At 45.9% G+C, this 24572-nt stretch overlaps 1 protein-coding gene across 2 annotated transcripts in view; it reads right to left on the bottom strand.

The window, feature by feature from the left end:
• The window catches only part of Ets1 (ETS proto-oncogene 1, transcription factor), a 128878-nt gene that overhangs the window by 5240 nt on the left and 99066 nt on the right, over positions 1-24572 (bottom strand). For both annotated transcript variants that reach the window (XM_052756008.1, XM_052756016.1), the window contains 3 exons: positions 22608-22685; positions 21441-21689; positions 16685-16945 (listed from right to left, as the gene is read on the bottom strand). In XM_052756008.1, coding sequence (XP_052611968.1) covers positions 16685-16945; positions 21441-21689; positions 22608-22685 — 588 coding nt within the window. The remainder of the gene's footprint in view (positions 1-16684; positions 16946-21440; positions 21690-22607; positions 22686-24572) is intronic.

The following is a 24572-nucleotide window of genomic DNA, read 5'->3' as shown; positions in this document are numbered from 1 at the left end:
AGCAGCCCCACTGTGCAGGAGCCCCACATCCCTCCTCTGAGCCTGTCTAGACAGGAGAAAACTGAGTGAGGCCTGCCTCAGCACAAACACTGGAGCAAGTACTCTGAGCTCAGAGAAAGTGAAGAGCTTCCTTCCAGAAGAAACAAGGAGAATCACAAGACATACTCTATCACTTGCCTGTTCTTTATTAATTTCAGGGTCACCCTCTTTTAATTGCTATGCAAACTCTGGAAAAAAATACAGTCTGTCTTTGGAGATATTCTAAGGAAGTATCCTCTTTGCTGCTTGTTTATTTGGTTTGAGAGAAGTACTCACTATGTAGCCCTGGCTGGCCTGGAACTTGTTATATAGACCAGGCTGGCCTCAAATTCAGAGATCCACCTGCCTCTGCCTCCTTAGTGCTGGGATTAAAGTCGTGTGCCACCACATTCGGCAGTGAGTATTTTATGTGCCTTTAAACACTAAGTCATTACATTTGCCTTAGAAGAAAGGAAAGTCTTTGCCAGGTCCTTCAGAACTCAAAGTTCAGAAGCATTTTCCACAGCAGGGGCTTCCAGCCCTGATCTGTGATGAAGAAGGCTCTGTCTCTGTGCTCGCATCCTCTCATGAGGAACAGGCACTTGATGCCCTTCAGTTGTGATGGTTTTCTCTACCATGGCTCCACTTCCGGCACGTTTGTGGGGGCCCATTTTCAGGATTCCTAGTGGTTTTACCCAGCAGGTCTGCATAGAGAGGATGACCTCTCTATGGACCACCGGCCTGAGTGCAGGTGTCTGAAATGATCTGCACTTGGCTGTGCTGGGGGGAGGTCTTTTGCTCCACCCCTTGGCACTTCTACAAATACCCTGGGGCAGAGACAGTCAGGGCCTGTTGGAATAGGTTCCAGGCCCTCTTGAGGCTATCCTGTATTTTCTATCTTTATCTTGCCCCTCTAATTCTTCTATCTAATATTTCCTGCTGCTCCTACTCAAGAGCACTCTGGGGAAATGTGGGGGTGGTGGGTAGTCCCCTACACAAATGTTCAAGCCAAAACTAAGAAAGGAACACATTGCCACTATGTGAGGAATCAGTTTGCTACCCAAGGGATCCTCAAAGGTCAGATGAGGACTGCCCTGCATTGTATTCACAGGGTTAGTTCTCATTATACCCACCCCCTCTGTCTCTGTCTCGTGTGTGTGTGTGTGTGTGTGTGTGTGTGTGTGTGTGTGTGTGTGTGTGTGTGTGTGTGTACATTCCTGTCTCTCCTCCTATCTATATGTACAAGAACGTAACTCTAGAAAGTCTAGTGTACCCCAACAGTCAAATGGCCTATTCTAAAGGATTTAATCTACAAGTCTTCCTTGCAGGTTATCTTCCTATTATGAAATGACCAGAAATCAATCCTATCTAATCTATGGGTGTGGGCAGATAGAAAGTTATCGGTTCACCTGTCAGCACCTCTTGCTAAATGTCTACACTGCACCTTATGACATTAATATTCTCATACCTAAAAGTAAAATTTGTAAATGTGTCTGCTCCAAAGTAAACTCAGAATCAACAGCAAACAGGCTTTAGAATTGTCTCCATTAAAAGGGATGTTCTTTATGCCCACCTCTCACTCTATCTTACACCCCTTCAAGGTATGCTAAGAGTGGGACTCAGGCAGCCCTATTCTTTCTAAGCTACTGGTACTCAGAAAAGTAAAGTGACTTTGCTCCAAAGTCAGACTCAAAATACCAGGGAAGCCTTTCTCAACACCACCGGAGAAAGCATGTAGGGCCAGATACCACCATGTGCAGCCGAAGGAGCTCAGTCTCTCCTTGGCACACACATGCTGCATATGGTAAATGAACCAGCTCTTCCTCACCACACTGAGAACGTACCTTTGGCTCTGTGAAGCCATCTTGCCAGATATATAGCTAAGAATAAAAGCATTTAGCAAATGCCTTCCAAGCCAATGAATTATCTGAAGAAACAACCCAGAGCGCCGTCGTAAAGCCTTCACTCACTCCATATATACCTGTTTGTAAGAATCCACTTAGAACACAACTCAGATACATGTTCAGTTGGGAGTCCAGTTAAGTCTGCAGCCACAGGAAGCTAAACATGGCAAATGAGAGACCCGCTGAGAAGTCTTTCTCAGTGACCTAGGAGCTAAGAAAGCAAACTGCCCTTGAGAAATGAACTGTAATAGCCCCAATGTCAATTATAAGTTTCCCAGTGACGCTCAGTAATCTTTTTTTTTTTTTTTTTTTTTGGTTTTTCAAGACAGGGTTTCTCTGTGTAGCTTTGCACCTTTCCTGGAACTCACTTGGTAGCCCAGGCTGACCTCGAACTCACAGAGATCCGCCTGGCTCTGCCTCCCGAGTGCTGGGATTAAAGGCGTGCGCCACCACCGCCCGGCCGACGCTCAGAAATCTTATACAACAAGCAGTATCCCCAAAACAGATACAGAAAAGCTGACATCAGAGTTCTTTGATTACTCTGTATCAATACTACAGACCTCATAAATAAGAAAACCCCTAAGAAAAAAGGAGCCACAGTTCACTGAGGCCTTCACAACATGAGACACATCTATGCCTTACTGTCTGCTTCTGAATTCTCAGTAACTCTATGGGATGGATGCTGTTATTAATCTGTTGGTTTCTACCATTTCTCAGCAGAAAGAAAACCTAATGCACAGGATGGGTATCTAACTTGGGTAAAGCCATTCAGATGAGAAATAGAATACCTAGGTCAATACCTCAGATTCTTCAATACATTGTCCAAACCAAAAGCCATGGACCTAACTAAACTGACTGCCTGGTTTCAGGAACCCAAGTGCTAAATGGATCTAGCTTTCAGGAGTCACCTTCCTTGTCTCTTCCAGGACTCTTGAGAGACATATCACCTACTAACTTAGGTACCCATCCCAACAAGGGACATTGCCAGCCTAGTCAGGCCCCTGCAGTGGCTAAGTTTTACAGTAGTGGAACCTCTCTCAAACTGTCTTAAAAATCCCTCTCAGAGAGACATTGAATATCAAGCTGAGGAGAGGGATAGAAAGATGGTAAGACCCAGGCAGGTCCTAGTCAGTGATCAGTACAGCAAGCACACTGGCAGGCCCTAGAAAGGAAGGCTCAGGAGTCTAGCACAGTCCCTCCCTTGAGGCTGGGACAGAAAGAGGGACTTCAAATCATATCATCAGTATCAGCTCAGGGGACAGAAGTGATTTTCCTACAGTGTTACCTAAGTTTCAATACCAAAGAACTCCCTAATACAGCCTATGAGCATCTGCCCACTGATGTGTGAATACAACTGGGGACAGGTGAATCCTTGCTGGAGATGATTTTTTTTTTCCTCACTGTGAGTTTTATTATGTTCAGAGGGAACATAAAAAAAAAATGTCAGTTCTGGGCACTGGTAACCCAAGTCCTAGGATCATCTACTCTTGAGGTCTTTTCTTCCACATCCACTAAAAAGAAGAAAGGATGTAAACAGGGAGAGCAGGTGCCCAAGGAGAGGCACTTGAATGGGAAGAAATGTCTCTGATTCGATTTCCAAGACAGTTGAGAGAGCAGCCATGTCAGCGCAAGCCTCTTCCTGGGATTCTTACAGAAGACGCAGGTTAGCTGATGCATGCCTTCGGACAGCCCATAGGCATTCAGGTGTGCTAGCACACACCTGTGTGTGATCCCAGCACTCGGGAGGCAGAATCAGGAGAAGCGAGAGTTCAAGGCCAGCCTGGTCTACCTAGCTGGACTCCTCCCCTACCCACCAAAAAGAGGGGGATAAGACCCTACACTATTGTACCCAATGAGACAATTCCATGGTTCCTCTTAAAAGTCAACTTCCCGCTGATGCCGTTTCACTGACTTGTACACATTTCCCTTCTGCTGGAGAGAACAGCGAGAGGAAGGGTACAGAACTGTGGCTTCCAGGTTATCTCACTCCTCAGTGGTGTCACAAGGACCTTGTTCCCACAGCAACCTATCAGCCTCACTCACTCACTTCCGGAGGGAAAACTGGGTCCACATGGAGGCAAAGCGTAGACGCAGCCCTGGGGCTGCGATGCTTACCGGCTTTGCCTATCCGCCAGCCGCATCCAAGTCCACGCCCCAGACGCATGAAGGAGACTTGCAGTCCCTGTTAGAGATCTCCTGAGGACATTTCTGGACTGCTTAGCATAGACCTGTTCACAGCCTCAGGCTCCAGCCTCCTTCCTTTGCCCTTGCTCCAACATGCTCTGACATTTCAAAGCTTCCTCAACTCTCCCTCCACATTCCCCTCTCCGATCCTACCTCCCCCATCCACCTACCCAAATGGGTTTATAGTCCCAGCAAACCTCTGTCCCCCCAGAGCAGAAACTGGTACTAAGAATAGTGCCAGTCATGGGAAAGGGGAGCTCACATGTTAAATGTGACTCACAATGGCAGGCCTGTCTGGGGCCCCAAGGCAGTCAACGGCACCCTTCACCATGCTGCCCTGCGGTGTCACACATCAGGAATCCAGTGGCATCACTGGGAAAGTATGCTGCTCCAGTGGAGCTCGGAGCCACAACAACAGAGGGGTCCCTGTTAGAAGGAGGTTCCAAGGCGGGGCATGAAGGAGCACAGCGCACACACCCCCACAGCCCCGCTCCCATCTTGCTCCCATTGCCTGAGTCAACTTCATACCCCCTGCTCTGCCCTCTTCCAGCCACCCAAGTTAGGGAATTTCCTCTGCCTGTTTTCCCTTCTCAGCCTCTAGATGAGAGGAAAGTTCTTATACAATGCAGGCAGTCCTAGTGTGCAAAGCGTGATCCAGACTTGGAAGAAGCACATGGAGGGGCCTGGGCAAGTGGACAAAGAATACCAAGCACACTGTCCTCCAGGGAACCCCAGAGAGGCCACAAATCAGAGGCAGCCTCACATACATTCTTGTTGACTCTGGTCCTGTTTTAGGTCCCTTGTCTTTTATCTAGAAAGGGCAAGGCCTACCACCGATGTCAATGAGGACTGGTTACTGATGTCTCCTGCTTTTTGGTCACTGACTCTGAGGTTAAAAATCGCAGTAAGCTAGAAATATACTTTCACTAAAGCGTGTGCCTGTGCATGTGTGCGTGCCATGTGTCTGGCTCATTCGGCTAAGATTTGCTGTTTGTCTTCAGTTATTGTTGTTTACGGAATCGGAGACTAAACCTAGGATCCTGCACATGCCAGGCAAGTGTTCTAAGACAGCCACCACGCCCTCCACTATGTACTTATCTATTTATATATGTCTGCACGGATTTTGAGACAGGCTCTCACTGAAGTTGCTCGGGCTGGCCTAAAAACTTGCAATCTTCTTGTCTCATGCCCCTAGTAGCTGAGTGTCACCGTCACTCCTTTTGTTCTCTAGGTCTGCAGACCACCTGCCCATGGCAGTGACCTCACAGCTGGCCAAGGGGAGCGAGGATTAGACTTCAGGTTCTGCTACCCCGTCCTCATTTCCCCTCAAACCATAGTTCCCATCTATCACCTGTGCCCTAGTAAGAGGCTAACACAAGACAGCTGAGTTCATACAGATGGCGTCAACATTAGACAGCTGTTGTCCTGGCAGACTGCTCATATTTTCACTATGGTTTCCTTTTCAACACTGTGTACGTGTGTGTGAAGGGTAGTGCACATGTGTGTGTGCACACATAGGTGGAGTATGGGCGACAACCTCAGGTATCACACTTAGAAAAGCCGCCCACCCTCTTTGAGACAGGGTCTGCACTGGTCTAGAGCTCACCAATTAGGCCAGACTAGCTAGCTGGCCAGAGAGCTCCGTGGGTCTTCCTGTCTTCTCCTCCCCAGCCCTGGGATGTCAGATGGGCATCACCATGACATGCTTTTTAAGTAGGTGTTAGAGATCTGGAGATCAAACTCAGTTTCTCATGTTTGGGAAGCGAGCACCACCCGAGCCATCTGCCCATCTCCCCAGCCTCTTTCCCTATGGTTTCTAACACCAAGACTTTGTGGTTTGCTCCAAGTCCATCTCTCTCTCATCATGGGACTATATGCTCCCAGGAAAGTCCCTGTTCTCATTCCTGAAGTCTAAGACAACACCTCACCAGCACACATCTCCCAGCCATCGACTCTAGCAATGTGCTCTGTTGAATGCTTCCGGTTTTGTCTCCTTATTTTTGTGGTACCTGGCATGGTACCTCAACATTTAATGGATGGTTTTATCAAAACCATCATCCTAAAAAAAAAAAGAAAGAAACAGAGAGACAGAGACAGAGAGAGAGACAGAGAGAGAGACAGAGAGAGAGAGAGAGAGAGAGAGAGAGAGAGAGAAACCCACACAGGTTTGAAAGGTAACTAAAGGCCTCTCTCTATTAAATTATATTTGGGACCAAAATATGGGTGACACCCAGGCTATGTTGCATCAACACACTCCCAAAATAAAACAACCGCACCTCTTGTCCTTAGGGGGTTCATGCTGCTCTAAGAAGTTGAAGTCCTTTAGTTCTACTCTGAAATTCAAATTGAATACCTCAGTGTGGGTAGGACGGCATATTTATTTTAACCTATGAAACTCTCATGGTTGATCAGCCTTGCAATGGGGCTGACTCTGCCCTGAGAGCACACATCTGGCAGGTGGCCCTAAAACAGCGAATAAGCCTGGCTGGCCCCTCCCTTCCAGCCAGGTGTCTCTGCCCACAGCCAACGGTGACAGCAAAAACAGAACACCGGAGTCCGGAAATGACCCGTCGGCTCGGCGTACCCTCCCTTTTTATACCCCCCAAGGAGCACCTGTCTCCGAGGTGGGGTGGGTGACTTTAGAGTCTCATACACCCTTCAAAGTCACAGACAACTCCAGAATCTTACTGTTTCCATTAAGTCATGGTGTTGAGGGGCCAATTAAATAGAAATCATCCAACAGTTTCTCGCCGAGAGTCGGACGGAAGCTGCACAGGACTGTTTCAGGACGGTATTGCTCTGGGGTTTGGCACTCTAGGCCTGGAAAGAACTTTGAAAGGAAAGAGCAAAGATGATTTGATATTCCAACTCCGTTTTATGCCTAGAGCTGTCACCTCCTGTTTCTTCTGAGTTACCCTACGCTTTTCTGGTGCCATTCTTCTGTCTCATCTCACCTCTAACAAGACCCAAATGCCTTGGTTAATTAAGTCCCTGCTATCGTATGCTCTATAAATATGTTCCTGTGTTGATGCCTAGGAACTCAAGAGTAGTGAACAGAATATGAGGTCTACCAAGAGACCATTAAAGCTGTATTTGATAAGCACAATGATGAAAAAAATAATCCAGAAACCTGCATCCATTTATTGCTGAGATAACCAGCATCTAACAATGGACAAGAGTTGGAAAACAGATCTCAAATAGATTAAAACCAGCTTCTGAGTGTCCAGTTCAGGTCCATCATATGTCTGCTCCCCTCCCCCTGTCACACACACACACTGCCACTCCAATAGGGGGAGTATTTCAAAACACTTAAAAAATGTTATATGGCAGGCAGGCAATGAAGGACTGAGAAGTGACAGCATCCTAGAAAATCACACACACACACACACACACACACACACACACACACACACACACACACACCACTCATAAGGAAGCCTCTATAGGGAGTGACCCCTACAGATCTTTGATTTTACTTCTTCCTAGTTCAAATGAAATATGATGCAACTCCAACTCCCTGGGCTTTGTTTTCCTGTTCTTAAAATGGAAATAGTAATACCTGCTTGTCTTTCATTTGCAGATGTATAAATTAGGCATTTATTAGAGAAACCCTGGGATGTAAGGAAGAGAGCGAGAACACTACAGAATCAACCCTCAGAGTGCAGCCAACTGGGTTGCACAACAATAAACAGCACTGGAATCACACAGAAAAGTGTAAGACGGCAGGAAAAGTAGCTGCAAAAAACAGAATTTTCAAAGAAATAACTGTAAACTCCCTAGATAAAATGTAATAATGCTTCCAAGAATGAAATGAACCTTTCAAATGGCAACTTTGAAAAAGGAGAAACGCTGAGATTTTTTTAAGCCAATCATAGAAATATAATTTTAAAAATATTTTAACAGAATAACCCCTGAAGATTTTTTTAAGTTCAGGATGAGAATGAAACCCTTCCTCTAATTAAAAATTGGTAGACACCAGAAGAGGCAGCAGAGCGAACCGCTTTGCAAGTGAAAGCATCACAAACCATGCTGGCTTGGGGAAACCTGGGTCACAGACAGAATAAGGTCCTCTTTCCCACACTGCTTTTTCCCTAATCATTCATGCTCTGGCCCAAGCCCCTGCCACCTTACTCAGTGTCCTCACAAACATGGTCCACCAACACTAACTGAGAAGTGGAGTGCCCTGTCTAGCCACCAAGGCCTAGGCAAGCTGGCCACCAAGTGCAGGGGGCAGCAACTGACCAGCAGGGCCGCCCCACCGGGCACAGACTTCAGTGAGACTCACTGGGCTGGTCTGCCTTGGGTTGGAGAAGGCAGTTACACATTTTTAATGGGTGATGAAAGACCTTTGTTGTTTTTTTTCCTGAGGCTCCGCACACCTGCAGGTGTGCAAAGTGTCCACACGTGGGGGGGGGGGGGGGGGGGGGGGGCAGCAGGGGGCGAAACGAGACTGCTCCGTTCTCTTAAAGGGGCTGCCTCCATTTAGATCAGTGGTTCTCAACCTCGCTAATGTTGTTTAATACATTTAAACATGGTTCCTCGTGTTGTGGTGACCCCGCAACCATAAAATTATTCCATTGCTACTTCACAGCTGTAAATGTGTTATTGCTGTGAATCATAAGGTAGATAGATGCCTGATATGTGACCCCTGTGGGGGTCACGTCCCACTGGCTGAAAACTGCCCATTTCGAGGCAGCCACCTCTTTCCTCTAAGCCCACCCCAGATGGCGGCGTCACACCACGTGCAGCCTAACTTGCATGTGAACTTGAGCAGTCAGACAGTGAGCCTCAAGTCAGGAAGTGGGTTTTTTACAGCCTTTTCCTCCTGGTGTTTTCTAGGGAACAGACCTTTGAAGAAGCTACCAGAGAGGGCTCAGGCTGGGCTCAGGGCTACAGAGAGAATTGTTCTAAAACAACGGACTATTGTTTTTCTAACCGGGGCAAATACCTTAAAGGGAACACCTTGCTCTGGGTACCTAGGCAAGCAAACGAAAGAAAGATGGTTGACTGCTTAGAGGTATGAGCCGAGGCCTCCAGACTCAGAAAAGTAACTCTGGAAGTCCATCTCCAGGACTGATTTAACTTTGGAGGAGAGGTTGCCTGGCATCTTACAAATGAAGAACATTGCTAGTCTGGCCCACTGTAACTCTTGGGAAGGCATTCTGTTCTATGTGAGCATCAGTGTGTGCTAGCTCTTACAAGCCCTTAGGCAGCAACTGATTTCTGAACATCCTTCAAGTGTAGGGCATTGTAGCTAGGTTGAGTTGGAACATGAAACAGAATATTAAGGGCTGCATGGAGCTACAGGAAAAAAAAAAAAAAAAAACTTAGTTCACCATAATGCAGTGAGCTGAAAGTGTCCTGCCTACGCCTTTGAAGAACTGGGGCCAGAGAAGGAGCCTGGAGAGGCCTTCACAAGAAACTGCTCCACCCAGCCTGAATGTCAAACTCCTCCACATAACTTGTGTCCTGCCACCCTCTTAAACACCTTGGGTGCCACCCTCCTCTCAGAGTCTAAACTTTCGAATTCAGCCATCCTAGGAGAACTTTCACTCTCTTTATCTATCAGGGAGATGTGAGTCACACCACTGGGTTAATTACAGCCAACATTATGCACAGAACCCCAAAGCCCATCATGGGCCACTATGAACATAGAGACACATGATCATGAGTCGTGCCTTATATTAGGCCAGACAGAAAAGCTATGCTAGCGTATTGAGATGTCACCTTGTAGATCAGGTCCAATGTGGCTATCACACTAACTGCTGCTCAGGTGTCCTACTGCAGGGGATATAATAGACCTCCTCTACCATGTCCATACAGGGGTCAGGTTTTCTGAGGACTGTTACAACCACGGACAGAGCATAGCAAGGGACATACAGGCCCAGACCTGGAACACACAGAGGTCTTTCCACTGGGCAGCTGTGACCAAAAGACTCCCTACCAGCTTGGCTGAACCATCCAGAGGCTGAGACACAGAGCAGAGCAGAGCCACTTCCTACCCAAACCTCCTTCTGTCCAGGCTTACAGCTTGTTCTGGAGGCTTCCCTGACTCCTCCCCTGTTCCTTCTGTGTCTTTGGAGATGCTCCCACACACATTGCTTGCATAGCTAACCATCGCTTTCTATCAGCTTCTCACTATTTTGGATACTTTCTTAATTGCTAGCTAGACAATGTGAAAACTTTGGGAGGTATCCTATGTGCTCTGTGGCTTTGGTCTAGACATTCCCCTCCCCCTCCAAATCAATCCCACACTTGTACAATGAGAAAAACAGAAGCTTCTGTGTATGCCTTTTGTGAAAAGTTAACAAACGTTACTATATGAAAGAGCCCAGGACATAAGAGGTACTTAACACAGGCAGCAGCCTGGGCTACATGTCAGATGGGCCTAACTGACATTAAAGGTCTTGCTTTGTCTTGTGATGCTGTCACTAACTGCTGAAATTCCATAAACAAAATGTATCTCCTGACCTCAAAGAACTAAAATTATACTGCAAAGAAGAAAGGGTAAGATAAGAGATTAATATGGAGTAGGAATGAGCTGTCATTTGGGGTGTTCTTCCTGGGTACCCATCACTGCTCTGCGTGATTCCATGAACTCACTAATTCTCACCTATCTATGAGATGGGAACCATTATTACCACCATTTTTTAGACAAAGAAAATGGGGCACGGAGTTGTGAAATTTCCCAATGTCCTACAGCTGGGCAGTAGCAGAGCCCAAGTCCATGCTCACAATCCCTACAGGTTATAGCCTCATGGGGAAGCAGCCCAGAGTGGCCAGCCTCTCACTTGTCTAAATTGGACTTCATTGTGAAGGCATTTTTGAATGGCAGATGGGATGCTGACCTCACTGAAGCCATGGCATCAAGTAAATCTCACTTTGGGTGTGAGTGCATGCAGGAGTAGGGGTGCTTTTCTGGACTCAAGCCTCTGTGCTGAAGAGCAAGCAGTTTCTCCACAGCCGGGACAGAAGGGCACCACAGGGAAAAGCAGACCCTACAGGGCAGAGCTGGAGAATCTGGAACATGTCAGAGGTGATGGGGACTTTCCAGAACCATTGCGCAAAGGCAGCCAGGACTTGTGTTGATGTCTCACAGCATGCTGGCTACATTTTGCTCAATGGAAACATCCTGCTTCAAAGGCAAAAAGGTGGAGTTTCACACTGGAGTCAGTGTGGAATTCCCAAGCAGACACCACCCAATTCCATCATGCATAGTGAGAGTTTGTTAAAGAAACAGTGATTCCCCAAATAGTGAGACTCGGAGACTTCTCTGAACCAGACAGAGATGCTGCTCCCGAAACAGAAGGGTCAACCTGTTATCCAGAAAGCCGACTGGTCTCAGAGAGGTGCAAATATGCCTCGGGTTCAGACAGACTAGAAAGCCACTCCAAGGGCAGCTTGTACAGTTTTAGCCCAAGGCTTTGAGGGAACTCAGCCAATCTTGGCCTTCAAAACTATGAGCAAACATAAGGAACCCCTCTTCCCACAAAATTTTAAGACATTCAGAAACAAAAAGTTAACAACCGTGTGGCCAAACTCTCCGACCATAGGAATTCTTCTACTGGTGGAGAATGATTAACTGTCACCACACTAATCAGTGAAGAGGCAGACACTGTGAAACGGCACTGCAGGCTGCAGAGACCTGCTCCCCTCCCAGCCACTTCAATTTTGTTTCTGGGAATTTTCCTTCTTGGTACTCCAAAGTAATTCTCCATTGACCTACAAGTGAACAGCGGGCTAACTAACCCAGGTCTCTACTCAGACTCAAATCCAGCCCACATGAACCCCTGCAACCTGCACAATGACTAAGAGTCCCGCAGGCCTCAGGGCTGCTGTTGAGCAGGAAGATTCCTCTCCCTTTCCTGTGACCTGAAACCAGAGGGAAGACAGTCCCTGCCCTTCTTGTTCCTAGCCTCCTCCCTCCCAGTGGAGATACTGACCAGGGACACTCCACACTCAGACTGTGCTGGCTTTGGCAAACCCCTGAGCTAGCTCCAGCCTTGCCAGATTCAGGGAGCTCAGAGAAGTCACTACCGAGTGCCTCTGGCTTCTGGAAATGGGGCTAATGCTCAAAGTGAGCAACTAGGGTCTCTTCCCACTCCGACAAGTTGGCCTATCTCAATGCTAGCCACCTCTCACTGTCTTATCCCAGAAGTATTTGCATGGAGAGACTCCACCAAGACCCTAGTATAGGGTAACATGTTTGGAAGCTCCACCTTGGCTAACCTGTGTTTGGAATAGCTGAGCTCTGCACAGATGCATGCTACATTATGAACTCAGCAACCTATCTCCCTTTTTCTTACTGCTAACTTGGGCTTTCCCAAGACTCAAGTCACCATTTCGTGCCCTAGGAAGTATAGATTATTTTTCCACTCAGTCTTCTTCAGAAGACTGTGAGTGCAGGTACTAAGCCAAACGCACAGGCCATGCCCTGAACAGAGGGGCTTGACAGGCCTCCCTTCTGTAATCAATTTGTTTATTTTCTCAAATGTGTTTTATCAGCAGCTTTGGGCTACTGCACCCTAAAACTCAACTGCAATGAGACCTCAGGGGTTCTGAGCTTGACCCGGGGATTTTCTTACTGTGTGAATTTAGACTGACTCTCCTGTCATCTATGAAATGGACAGAATAGAATTCATTCTGACCAAGGAAATTTGAGGGGACATATAGGAGGACAGACATAGGGGGATGCTTTTCCTCTAGGTCTGATTCCTTTTGGTGTGATATCACACACACACACACACACACACACACACACACACACACACACACACACACACACACACAATGAGAGAGAGAGAGAGAGAGAGAATATAAAACATACTTTTATGATCATTAATGAATGGTTTTGGGCATAGTCTTTTCCAGGCTCTGGGTGATAAAGACCTACTTCCTTAGTGGGTGATGATATACCCAGACATAGATTGCCAGCAAATCAACTGAATGTCACCTGTAGCAGGGATAGGAATGGGCCCTTATCTGTGGCTGTGACTAAGAATATGGAATGAAGTCCAATAATGGTGATTCACAGGCCAGGAACTCTGTACTGAAGTAAAGCCATCTCTACCCCTCTCCCAGATCTTCAGCCACATGTATGAAGTGTTAATTAGTGATAAGAGGCCACCTGGGATGTTAATACTTCTGTGAAGGACATGGAGATACCCAGGGAGTGTTCCCATTCCTTAACATGAAGAACAGATGGTGCATTCAAGCAAGACATGCAGCACTGAATTCATTTAGGAGCTACTTTCTTACAGAGCAAAATGGCCTGACCTTGGATAAAGCATGTTCTTTGTGCTCAGTTTCACCATCTCTAAAATGGGGCTAGAAGAACCCAGAGGGAAGGCGACTACTACTTAACAATCCAGCATATTATCTTAACCCTACATTGAAATTGAAATCAAGATGCCTACACCCAAATTGATTAACTAAACAAATGAATGCTAGGCATCGTACTAGACATAGGAGGGAAGGACCCATCATCATAACAAATGATTCCAGCATGCAAGCACAGACTGAGTGCTCAGCATTTTTCTGAGGTCTATGGGGTACAGAGACAACAGTGGCCTGGTTGCTCTCTCACTGTGTTGTAATTAGAAAGGGTTCAGAATGTATCTATGAAGGAGAGAAAATGGAGCTTTATGATGGTATCAGTTTGATAACCGTAAGCAGCAAGGTAAGGAGGTACATTCTGGCGGAAGCCAATATTGCATTTGATGTATTCTTCACTCAGCTAACAGGCAGGCTTTCAAGCCGTGTTATCTGCCCCCACATCTCGACCTAATTTAACAAGTTGCCATGGGAGCCCAGTAAAGGCTGATGCAATTTTCTTATCTTTGAAGGAAGAATGTAACTGTGCAAGAGAATGTGAAAATTCAGTTTCTAACTGATCTCCACACTTACAGTGCAATAACTAAGATATCACAGGAAGAAGGAGAAGAATGTATTCCTGTGGAGATGATACGGGCAGAAACCTCAGCCCCTAGTCTAGGGCAGGAGGCTATACCCTCTTCTCAGCTAGGTGCATCTGAGCGCATGCATGTAGTGCAGGCCAGGCAGTCACGATGGTCATGATGCAGAAGTGTGAGTGTCCCTAGTGGAGGTCACAAACAAGCAGCAGCAATTGGATTTTAGGACAGAAAAGGGAAGACCGGAGACAGAAAACGATTTTTATAAACGTGACAGAAGTACTGCCAACAGTTACACAGTGATCTCCACTTTCCAAAGGACTTTTCAAATGTCAGCTCATCCTCCCACACCGTCATAAAGCCAGACACCCATTTGTAGACACTCTAGCCATCACCTCAGGTAAGAGCCAAGGCAGGATGGGTGTATGCCATCCATTTCTGAAATGAGAAGGGCCTATAAGGCCACAGGATCAGAGAACCTGTGTGGAGACAGGAAGTGTTCTGCAAAGGCAGGGCCCATGGGAACAGACACCGAAATGTGGTCTGCTCACACACACCTAACAAACCCCAACCTTTATTTGGACCACAGCAACAAGAGAGTCCAGTCCAAGTCTAAGGGTTTTTAGAATAAATTGGACAAGACGGGAAGAAGCCCCTGGGCGGTCTGATCCACCCCCAGTTGGGGCTCATTTGCTGAAATAATCAATTTGTTACAAGTAGGGGTTTCTTCTCACCATGTCTAGCACAATGTCTAGCACTCATTTAATTAATTGATTTGGTTCAGTTGCATGTTCACACATCTCCTACTGTCAAGATAAGGGTGAACAGTTCTACTTCACTAAAGTAGAAAAAGGTACAAGGTAAATTTGCCTAAAATCACACAGTGTGTTAGAGCTGGGAGGTGGCTCAGAGGACTTCTGTTTTCTGGGCTATTGTTCTCGTCACCGTTTGAGTCTGAAAAACTTAAATCCACAGTTGTAAAGAAACAGAAACTAAACGTGGAGAGGCTTTAAAAATTTTTTTTTCAATTTGAAGAGTTTAGTCTTTGAGAAAGCTAAGTGATAATCGCTTTCCTATCTCCTCTACTTAATTGAATGTTTTAATCCCTTATCCCATTGGAGAAGGAGGGAGGGAGGGAGGGAGGGAGGGAGGGAGGGAGGGAGGGAGGGAGGGAAAGAGCCCACTAAACAATATCCAAACAAGAACACTGCCAATCATTTGAGCTCTACCCCAGTTTGCCTTTCTCTTCCCTTCTAAGCATCCCTTACCCCTACCTACTCTACCACTACATCTGGAGAGTCTGGTCCCAATTCCAGGGTCTGCCATTCTTGTACACCTTGAAAGATTTCCTGGAATTTTTCTAATCTCAAATATCTTCAATAAAAATGATTAAACCTCCCAATAATCTACTCTCCAGAGATAGAAAAAGATCCCCTTGAAATGTAGCAAGTTTCTCACCTACTAATAGCTCCAAAAAAAGACTTGGAAGTATTTCAAAAGAACACGGATCTTCAAGTGTGTCTGTGGCTCCTGACTCTACATATGGTCCTTGCTGCCACTCCAATCATAGACATATTTCCTGAACACTGTTGATGCAGTGACTACCCTAGGGGTCTTTGCGGAATGCAATATAGAGAATATATTCTTGATCTTTGAAGGAGTAATTTTTCTAAGTATATGAATTTTGTTCTTGAAGATCAGTTAATTTTTCAGAAAAATCCCAAGACTATCCTAGCACATTTTTAGCATCAGACAGGTATGTCAACAGAAACAGCACATCTGCTGTTTGTCTTCAGTCACACAGGGCCCTCAGCTGCCCCGGTGAAGGGCAGTGTAAGAGGACAGCTGCTAAAGCACACCTGAAGAGCCGAGTGTAACCAAGGCTCTTCTCTGACACACGCTGTAAGCCTAGGTAGCACTGCAGTCTTACAGAAAGGACCTGATGCTCAGCACATCACTTAGTGCTCCTTGGATTTTTCTCAGACAAACTATTCCAAGGCTCCTGGGTTGAGTAACATACGTACTGCTGCCGACATGAACAGTGAACTGCCTGGCTGTACTATCGGACTCTCCATCAAAGTCCATTCTCTGGGTTCTTTCTGAAATCACCACTATTCTAATTAGAGCTTTCATACCTGGAAGAAAACCAACCATAAAGCTAAGTTGTTGTTGTCCTTGTTGTTTTTTAAGTGGTTTGCTATGGAAATTCAGAACGGATCTGGACAGGGCTTTGAACACTGTTCTTGCATTCAAACAGCAAGCTGCTATGATAACCATACTGTGAAACTTTGCAGCATGCAGGCCATTGAACTCTGTCTTTAAGAAAGCCAGCTTCTGGTTTTATATTTGGAGTGGTCTCCCCAGAGCAAGCCAGCAAAAGTCCCTCAAGAGCTGCCGTGAGGCAGTTTCCAGAAACTCCAGATATGGAAGAAGTTCGAAAGTTAAATTTTCTACCACCCTTAAAAATGAACCCTTGAGATAGAGCGATACGATTGGCTTCCAAAACTCAGTAGTTTCTCACAAGCAGACTGGCTTGAGACTGAAGCCCCTTCAGAGACATCAACGTCACACAAAGAAAGAAGGACGCCCTTGGGTCTCTGTGCCACATATCTGACTTGGCCCACAGAAACATGCAAAGAGCCACCTAGACAGGGGCCGGGTGCCTACCTGTGTAGCCAGCCAGGGCAGCAGCAGGAATGACAGGCTTGTCCTTGTTGAGGTCAGCACGGTCACGCACATAGTCCTTGAAGGTGCCCTTGGGCTTGTGGCTGGGCAGGGCAGCGGGGTAATCCTCAGAGTCGAAGCTGTCATAGGAAGGGACACGCTGCAGGCTGTTGAAAGATGACTGGCTGCTCCAGGACTGGGTGAGGCGGTCACAACTATCGTAGCTCTCTATGCTCTCAAAAGAGTCCTGGCCCCCGAGTTTACCTGGAGGTAAAGGAGGAGGTGGGAGGAAGGCAGGGAGGAGGGGTTGGGAAAAAACAACTGTAAAAACCCTCTTATGGAGGACAGATTGCTAATCAGATCTGTAGAGGGGTGAAGGGAGAGAGGGCCCAGGGATACAGGCCCCAGGAGTCAGGAGTCTACACTAGGGGGGCAGGAGATTGGCCTGGCCACAACCTCAGGATGCTGCCACCGCCTGGTTCCTAGTTCCTAGTATAGAGACCTGAAATCAGGTTCTGTTCCTCTGATCTGTCCTGTGGATACAACAGTACTGGAACCTCGAGAATACTAAAGCCAGAAATGTAGAAGCCTGGAATGTTACTTGTCATGAGAGTCCTAAGTTAATATATTAGAGTTCATGGATTAATGAAAAACAAACAGAACACTGTCAGATTTTTTTTTTTCCAGTTCCAGCCAATGAAATGATAAGACTCCATTAGACTAAGAGCAGATTGGCCTCCCTTGACCTTAGAACTAAAGTATTACTTTTTAAGCATTTTTTCCCAAATACTAAGTGATTCCTTTGTGCCCTCTCAAACAGAGAAAGAAATTATGGAATGCCTTCAAGGAGAGAGAAAAAAAAAAAAAAACCCAACAAAGCTCGCTATCATTCTTCTAGATAGGAAACCATACTGTTTATCCTCTCGAGCACAGTTTAGTACTTGGAGTTCATGCTCCATGGGCAGCAAACGGGAAGGAAGAGGAGCTGAGGCCCACAGCAGGGTCAGAAACCCTCCACTCCATGAGCTGCTTAAGGCATTCTTAACTGACCACAAGATCATGCAAGTTCATTCACTTCCCAGACCAGGTTCTAAACAGCTGCGTGGTTGTGCAATCATTCTTGGAGAAATTTCCATTGGCAAAAATGCCATTAAAAGAGGGGCTTATGGGGCTGGAGCAATGGCTCAGAGGTTAAGAGCACTGACTGCTCTTCCAGAGGTCCTGAGTTCAATTCCCAGCAACCACATGGTGGCTCACAACCATCTGTAACAAGATCTGGTGCCCTCTTCTGGCCTGCAGTTATACATGCTGTATACATAATAAATAAATAAATCTTTAAAAAAAAAAAAAAAAAAAGAGGGGCTTATAAGAAAAGCTTAAGAGGAAAATAAATACACTGAAGATCTAAAAGGATTCCCGGGAATATTTTTCTTATGTTCCATGTTCAGCGACTGTTCAGGCAACTGGAGGCAGATCTCAGGAAACAGGCTGGCCACTTCTATCCAGCACAAGCCAAAAGATGGAAAGATGTGATCCAATGCATCCACAGAAATACCCCCAAATCAATTCGCATTGTACAAAGCTGGATAAATCCTGAAGTAAACATGCCTTGTACAACCACATATTAGCGTGCTTCTGGCATACCTCCTTCTTCCTGATAGTGAGGATTGCTTAAGAAAATAAAGTTCAAGCATAAGCAGCTATCCAAATCAAAGTTAAATACACGGGAAAGACACGGTTTTCCAAAGAAGAAAAAAATTTAAGCCCAAATCAAACAAGTACTTCTGGTCCACTCCACTGCTGTGGACACTCTACCTGTAACGCTGAAGGCAGAAAGTTCATATATCACTACCGTCTGCTCATCTGTTCACAGGAAGGAAACCTCCAGAAGGCAAACCAGAGCCTGAGGAGTGATCAGCCCAGCCTGCCCAGCCAGTACCACACTAGACCCTTCCCATTACTACTTCTTTAAGTCACATTAAATGTCTCAGGAAAGCAGCTTATGAGCAGAATGCCATAGCCTTTTTTAGCAGGACAGAAATCTCTCTAGTATCTCATAAAAAGGCGCTTTCTCATACTAGCAATGGATGTTAACTGTCATTCGATTACTCTGGCACAAATAGAGCAAAAGCCTAAGAAAGAAAACGTGTATTTTCATGAAGGATGCCCTGCCCATGGAGTCACCAGAATGTAGGTTGCTCTGTGCTTGAGCTCCCTGCAATTCCTCTTATCAGCGATTTTGGAGAGCCAGGAGCCGAAAGAGCTGCATTTAGCAAAAGTGCTAAAGTAGGCGTCACTCTCTCGCGGCCTCACCAGATGCCACTCAGCTCCGACTGTGGTTTAGAGCAGAGTGCAGCTTTCGCTTCAGTTCTGTTTCACAACCCTAGAGCTGGAAGCCTTCGTTAACGGGTATTTTCTCCAAAACATCGGCCGAATCCAACAGGATTAGCTACTCAGTTCTGCTTCTGTGTTCAACCAGGGAGGCGAGCACGCCCCAAGACAAGCACTGACCGTCTTTTCTGAGAAATGCCTCAGCAAGGTCCTTCCTCAGCTAATTGATTCCACTCCATAGCACTCTGAACAGTAGACGGGCAGCCTCACAGCCACCCACAGAAAAGACTCACACAAAGACCGGCCTTAGAGCCCAAATAAGTGGACAGAGAAGTACTTTGTATACGATCACACAGTTCTGAATACTGCGTTTATTAATAGTCAGCTAACAGTAATGTCTTTAGTCTAGACCAATCACAACACTCAGAATCAAGGGCCCTTTGGCCAGCCATGTTACAGCACATCCTCCATGCAGCAAGCAGGCCTGCACAAGCTGCTCTTCCCCTTAAGGCTATGGCCTGAGCTTGAAGGAGATGAGTGACAGAGGAGCCACAAGGAACACCTGACGTCCTTTAGCAAGTATAAGTTTGGGTTTTTAATCGCCAGTTAGGGTTTGAAGGGGTAGTGAAAACCCAAGAACCAAGAAAAGGGAAGGGAGAGAGGGACATTTACACAAACGCAAAACCAGCCACAATTGTAAAACAATATGATTGCAGATCTACCCAGATTGACAACATAGCTGAACCCCAAACCCACAGTTCAGTCTCCTTAAATACACACAGAGCCCGCCCCCTAAGGAAGAAAATGGTTCTAAGGCCTCAAGCTGCATGACAAGAAGTGCGCAGATGCGTACATACAGTTGTGAGTGTGTATTTAAATAGACACATACCCAAAAATAAAAGACAGACAGAAAGGGGAAGACAGACGTGGTCCCACCCATTCCCTTTGGTTTGAAACACAAACAACCTAGGAGTCTAAGAAGGACGATTCGGGTTCTGGTTTCGCAGGGACTTTCCCTGTTGCAAGGCCAGTTAGCTATCCTGAGCCTTGCCGGGAGGAAGTGTGAGCCTGAACACTTGAAGAGTATGGCAGCAGGTATGGCTTACAATGGCCACAGGCTAACTCCTTTTGGCTCTCATCCTTTTGGAGAGCTCTGAACAGTAGCACAGGGGGTCATTCAGTGAGTAGGAATCACTACCCTCCTCCTGCTTATAATACTTTCCCATTTACCCACCAGGAAAGGCATCTTTAGCTTTTCAGAAACTAGTGGGCTCTTCCTGGATGAAGAAGGCCCTCCTAACAGACTACACTTCTCAACAACAAAGCAATCTGAACACACTGCTCCTAGTGGTCAAATGTTTGTGTGGCCTCATCGTAAATATCAGGTATAGTCTCCCTTTGGGGCATCAGGTCAGTCAGACCTATTTTGAAACACTGACTTCACTGCCTGAGAATGTTTTATCATTATTATAATAGCCTTGTCAACCAGAGCACCTTCCTTTGGAAGCCTCTTGACCCTCTACTCCCTGGTCCCTTAGCTAAATACACACTTCCACCACACTGTTGATGACCAGCTCCAAATAAACCATTGGTTAACCATCTTGTATCTTCCCAAACCAAAGAAGTCACAAGTGGCTAAGTTCCCAGGATGAACAGCAAGGGTTATCCCAGGTACCAAGTCAGGTTCTACAGTGTGGCCCAGGTGTACCCTGAGAGGGACACCAAGGCACACATCAACTTTCAAGAAGATTATGATCTCCAAGAAAATTCCCTTAATAAAACTGCAGCCTGCTTTTCAAAATCCACCTAGAAGTATTATACAGGCCAACATTTTACCCCAATACCACAATGGATTGTTATTCCAGCAGGACCGCCAAGCTCCCTGCCATCTGTCGTGGGATATTTGTGTACTGTGTGGAGATGTGTTGCTGTGATTGGTGTAGTGAAAAGCTCAATGGCCAATAGCTAGGCAGGAGAGATAGGCAGGACTTCTGGGAAAAAAGAGAGGAACTCGGGATGACGCTAGGTGCTTGAGGGAAACACCAATGAGACAGGGAGGGAGTCAGACACACCGAATGAAACAAAGGTAAAAAGCCACTGGGCAAAATGTAGATTAATGTAAATGGGTAATGTATGTTATAAGAGCTAGTGGGACAAGCCTAAGCTAAGGCCGAGCTTTCAGAGTTAATAATAAGTCTCTGTGTCGTTACTTGGGGCTGGTGGCAGAAAAGAAAGTCTAACTACAGCCAGCATGTTGTATAAGGCTAAAATGCCATGGTAAAAAGGTCTTATTATCTACACACTCAAAAACAGAAAGGCTGAGAGTGATGAATACTGGACTGATAAGTGAGTGAAATAGGACCTGAAAAACTCATAAAGTGAGGTCATTCTTGTACACCCAAGGAATTTGAAAGTAAATTTGACCTACCACGACTGGCCCTCCCCATGCACATGTTGTCTGGAGTTAACACTTCTTGCTTGATGGTAAAGTAGTCTGTCTGCAAGGTGTCTGTCTGGAGAGGGTCCCGGAGAATGACAGAAGGGTAGTCGTTCTCATACTTGAGGGACAGGAGTTCCTCTGAGCTGATGGGATGCAGAGTCTGATAGGACTCTGTGATAAAGCTGGGCTCTGAGAACTCTGAGGGAGGAACACACTGAGCATGCTCGATACCATAGCCTAGAAAAGGAGAATGTTTACAATTGGAGAGATTGATACCTAAAGGAAGCAATTCTTACTACATATCAAGGCCCCATCACGTGATATGAGCTGCCTCTCTTAAAGAACAAAAGGAGAGTAAGTCAGAAGGACTTGATTTCAACCTGGATCCTCAACTTACTATCTGCAGCCCTTGATAAGATACCTTCCTCTTTGGTCTTAATTTACTTGTCTGTAAAATAAGGTTGATTAAGTCTTCCTTGGAGCAATGTGATGAAGAGTAAATCAGACTGTGTATGCACAATGTCTGCAACATTTGTGACACTCTTGATAACTCTTGATATCTAGTGAATGTAGTGCTATCACTGGAATAAGAACTATAATAAATAAAAACATAAAAATGACATCACACCTGTTGAACACTACCTTTGAAGGCAGAAGCACCAGAGAAACGCAATGGTATTCCTTTTCTCTGGCCACCTCCATGGTGTTCTAAGGTATCTTACACTAAAAAAAAAAACAGAAGGCTTTACTCTCTGTACTAGAGTGTGATACTACATGGGCCACTCTTCTAGATGGATTCCATGTCAAATGCTGTCATCCTCAATAACAGATAAGGAGAGCATGTGAGACAAAATCAAATCCCTAACCCAACCCTCTCCAAGCCACTATCACATATGGGATTAAATAAGTTCAAAATCTAGCCAGGGTGAACTCCTTTCCAGGTGCAGGAACTTTGTAGACTGGTAAACACACATACAAGCTGAATGCTTTTACTTTGTGAAAAGTCATACGATAATTTTAAAAAAGCAGAATATGATTAAGAAAATCTTACTTTCTATGGAATTATTATTAAAGCATCTGAGACTGACTAAGCCTTTCCAAGCTCCCTACCATAAAGAGCCAAGAGACTGAAGGAGAGTGAAAGATGGCACTTACTAATGAAGTAATCCGAGGTATAACGGGATTCTGGATAGGTAGGGTTGACTCCATTAACCTGATATGGCTTCACATCCTCTGTAAGAAACACATCAGAGAATGAAATAAAAGTAACATGCAAGCGACACTTGGCCTAAAGGATCTTGGACACAGGAGGACCCCAATGACCTCAACCTTTTTTTTTTCTAAGACATCTTCAAGCACATTAGAGGAGTTGGTGTCTTAGTTGCCTGACTGGGGCCTTGTCTCAAGATGAGATCACAAAAGTAGGCTGAGTTTATCATTTCAGTGGCTGTGAAATGAGATTTACTGTCTTGGAAGGAGACCCAGCAGATAATGACTAAGGGTTGGGGAAATGGGCAGCCCTCATTTGTGATGTCTTGGTATTTCCCTTCAGAGACCTACATCTTTAGGCCTGTCTGGGGACGGCAAGGACCTTGATCAGTGCTTACCACTCAAACTGATAAATTAAAAAACATTTCAGAAACATAGCCAGTCTTTAGGCAAGTAGATTTTTGTATCCTCCACTTTTTGCCAATGTCTGGGTTTTTATTTTTCTGTGTTTCCCTCATTGTTTTTGGAATTCAAGTTCAGGCCCAGACAAGAAGCAGGACACTGGTAAGGTGACTCCACTCAGTGAGCCATGAAGACTTGTGTAAAGTAAGAGAAGTAACATATCTCAGCCGCCTAGATGCCAACTTCCTTGGACCTCAGAAAGGAATGGAGAGCAAGCATGGTGGAGAACAGAACTGTCATGGTGGGCTCAGGATCCCCTGGCTACTTTAGACTCAAATGCAGTAGCTGTTGACACTTTTCAGAGACTGGCTGCATTTCACTACAAAAATCAATTGTAAAGGGAGACAACTGATAGGGGGTTTTCCTCAGGTATCTGCTAGCCTGCTCAGAGCAAAGGCTGATGGGAAAACAAGTTTATGCCTGCACTCAAAAAAAAAAGTTCCCAGTTAAGATAAAATGATTAAACTCTGCTTGCAAAGCTTATCAGATTGAAACATCCCCTCCACCTTTGGCCTCCAACTCCACCCCAAACAGCTATGTTCTCTGGCGGCCATGCTGCACAGATTTGATCACAGACTGGATACTGTCCTGAGCACAAGTATTCTGAATAACTCTTATGGGACACCGGCTGGGATGACAAGACTTGCCTTCTCAAATACACTCAATTCCACCCAGCTTTGCTTCAATTCCCTAACGTTACTCCATAGCATAAACGTAGCCTACAGTCTAATCTTATCCCAGAGATGGAAGCCCACAGTCCCACAGCACAAAAAAAAAAAAAGGGATGGGAAGTGAAATTTAAAAAGATTCAGAAGTAAGTAAAGTTTAAAGTGCTGATCACAAATTGGGGATAATTCCAAGAGAAAATATAGTTTACAGCACTTTAGAGCCAAGGATATGAATATACCATGACCAGTGGCAGACTGAGACTACCCCCAGCTCATGGTACATCCACTGTGGAATTCATTTAAGTTCAGAGAAGCATTGTATTAACAGACTATGTTTGGTTTCATGGTCTGGTGCAACCTGTGTGGTGTTCCAAAGCCAGCAGTTAAACCAGCTCTGCGAGGCGCCTACCACATCTTCCTCTTCCTCTTCTGAACAGGTCACTCATGTCAGTGCCTAGGGGTCAGCACCAGTGTGTTACTAAGGCTGTTGTCCACTCCTCAGGAGCAGCAGCCACAGGAGGAACCACCATATCCCTGGCCGTTCATCCACTGCTCATTTTCAACAAGAAGCTGAGGAGAAGGAATGCACATCACACTTCTATGCCTAGAGGAATAGGACCTGGGTCTCTCCTCTGCCCTGAGAGAAGGGCATACTCCTACACAAAGGAAGGTATTATATGGAAGGAGCTGTGCGCCCTGCCCCCAGTGGCTGTGCCTAGAGCTGGGGCCTGGTGACCACAGGGAAAGGGTGGGCCTGGTTACAGAGGGCAGCAGGCTTCTA

The sequence above is a fragment of the Peromyscus californicus genome, unplaced genomic scaffold, assembly GCF_007827085.1.
Source record: "Peromyscus californicus insignis strain IS unplaced genomic scaffold, ASM782708v3 Scaffold_11__1_contigs__length_118956290, whole genome shotgun sequence".
In the NCBI taxonomy this organism is placed as follows: domain Eukaryota; kingdom Metazoa; phylum Chordata; class Mammalia; order Rodentia; family Cricetidae; genus Peromyscus; species Peromyscus californicus.
Note: the sequence above shows the minus strand (reverse complement) of the source record. Positions and strands in the feature narration are given on the sequence as shown.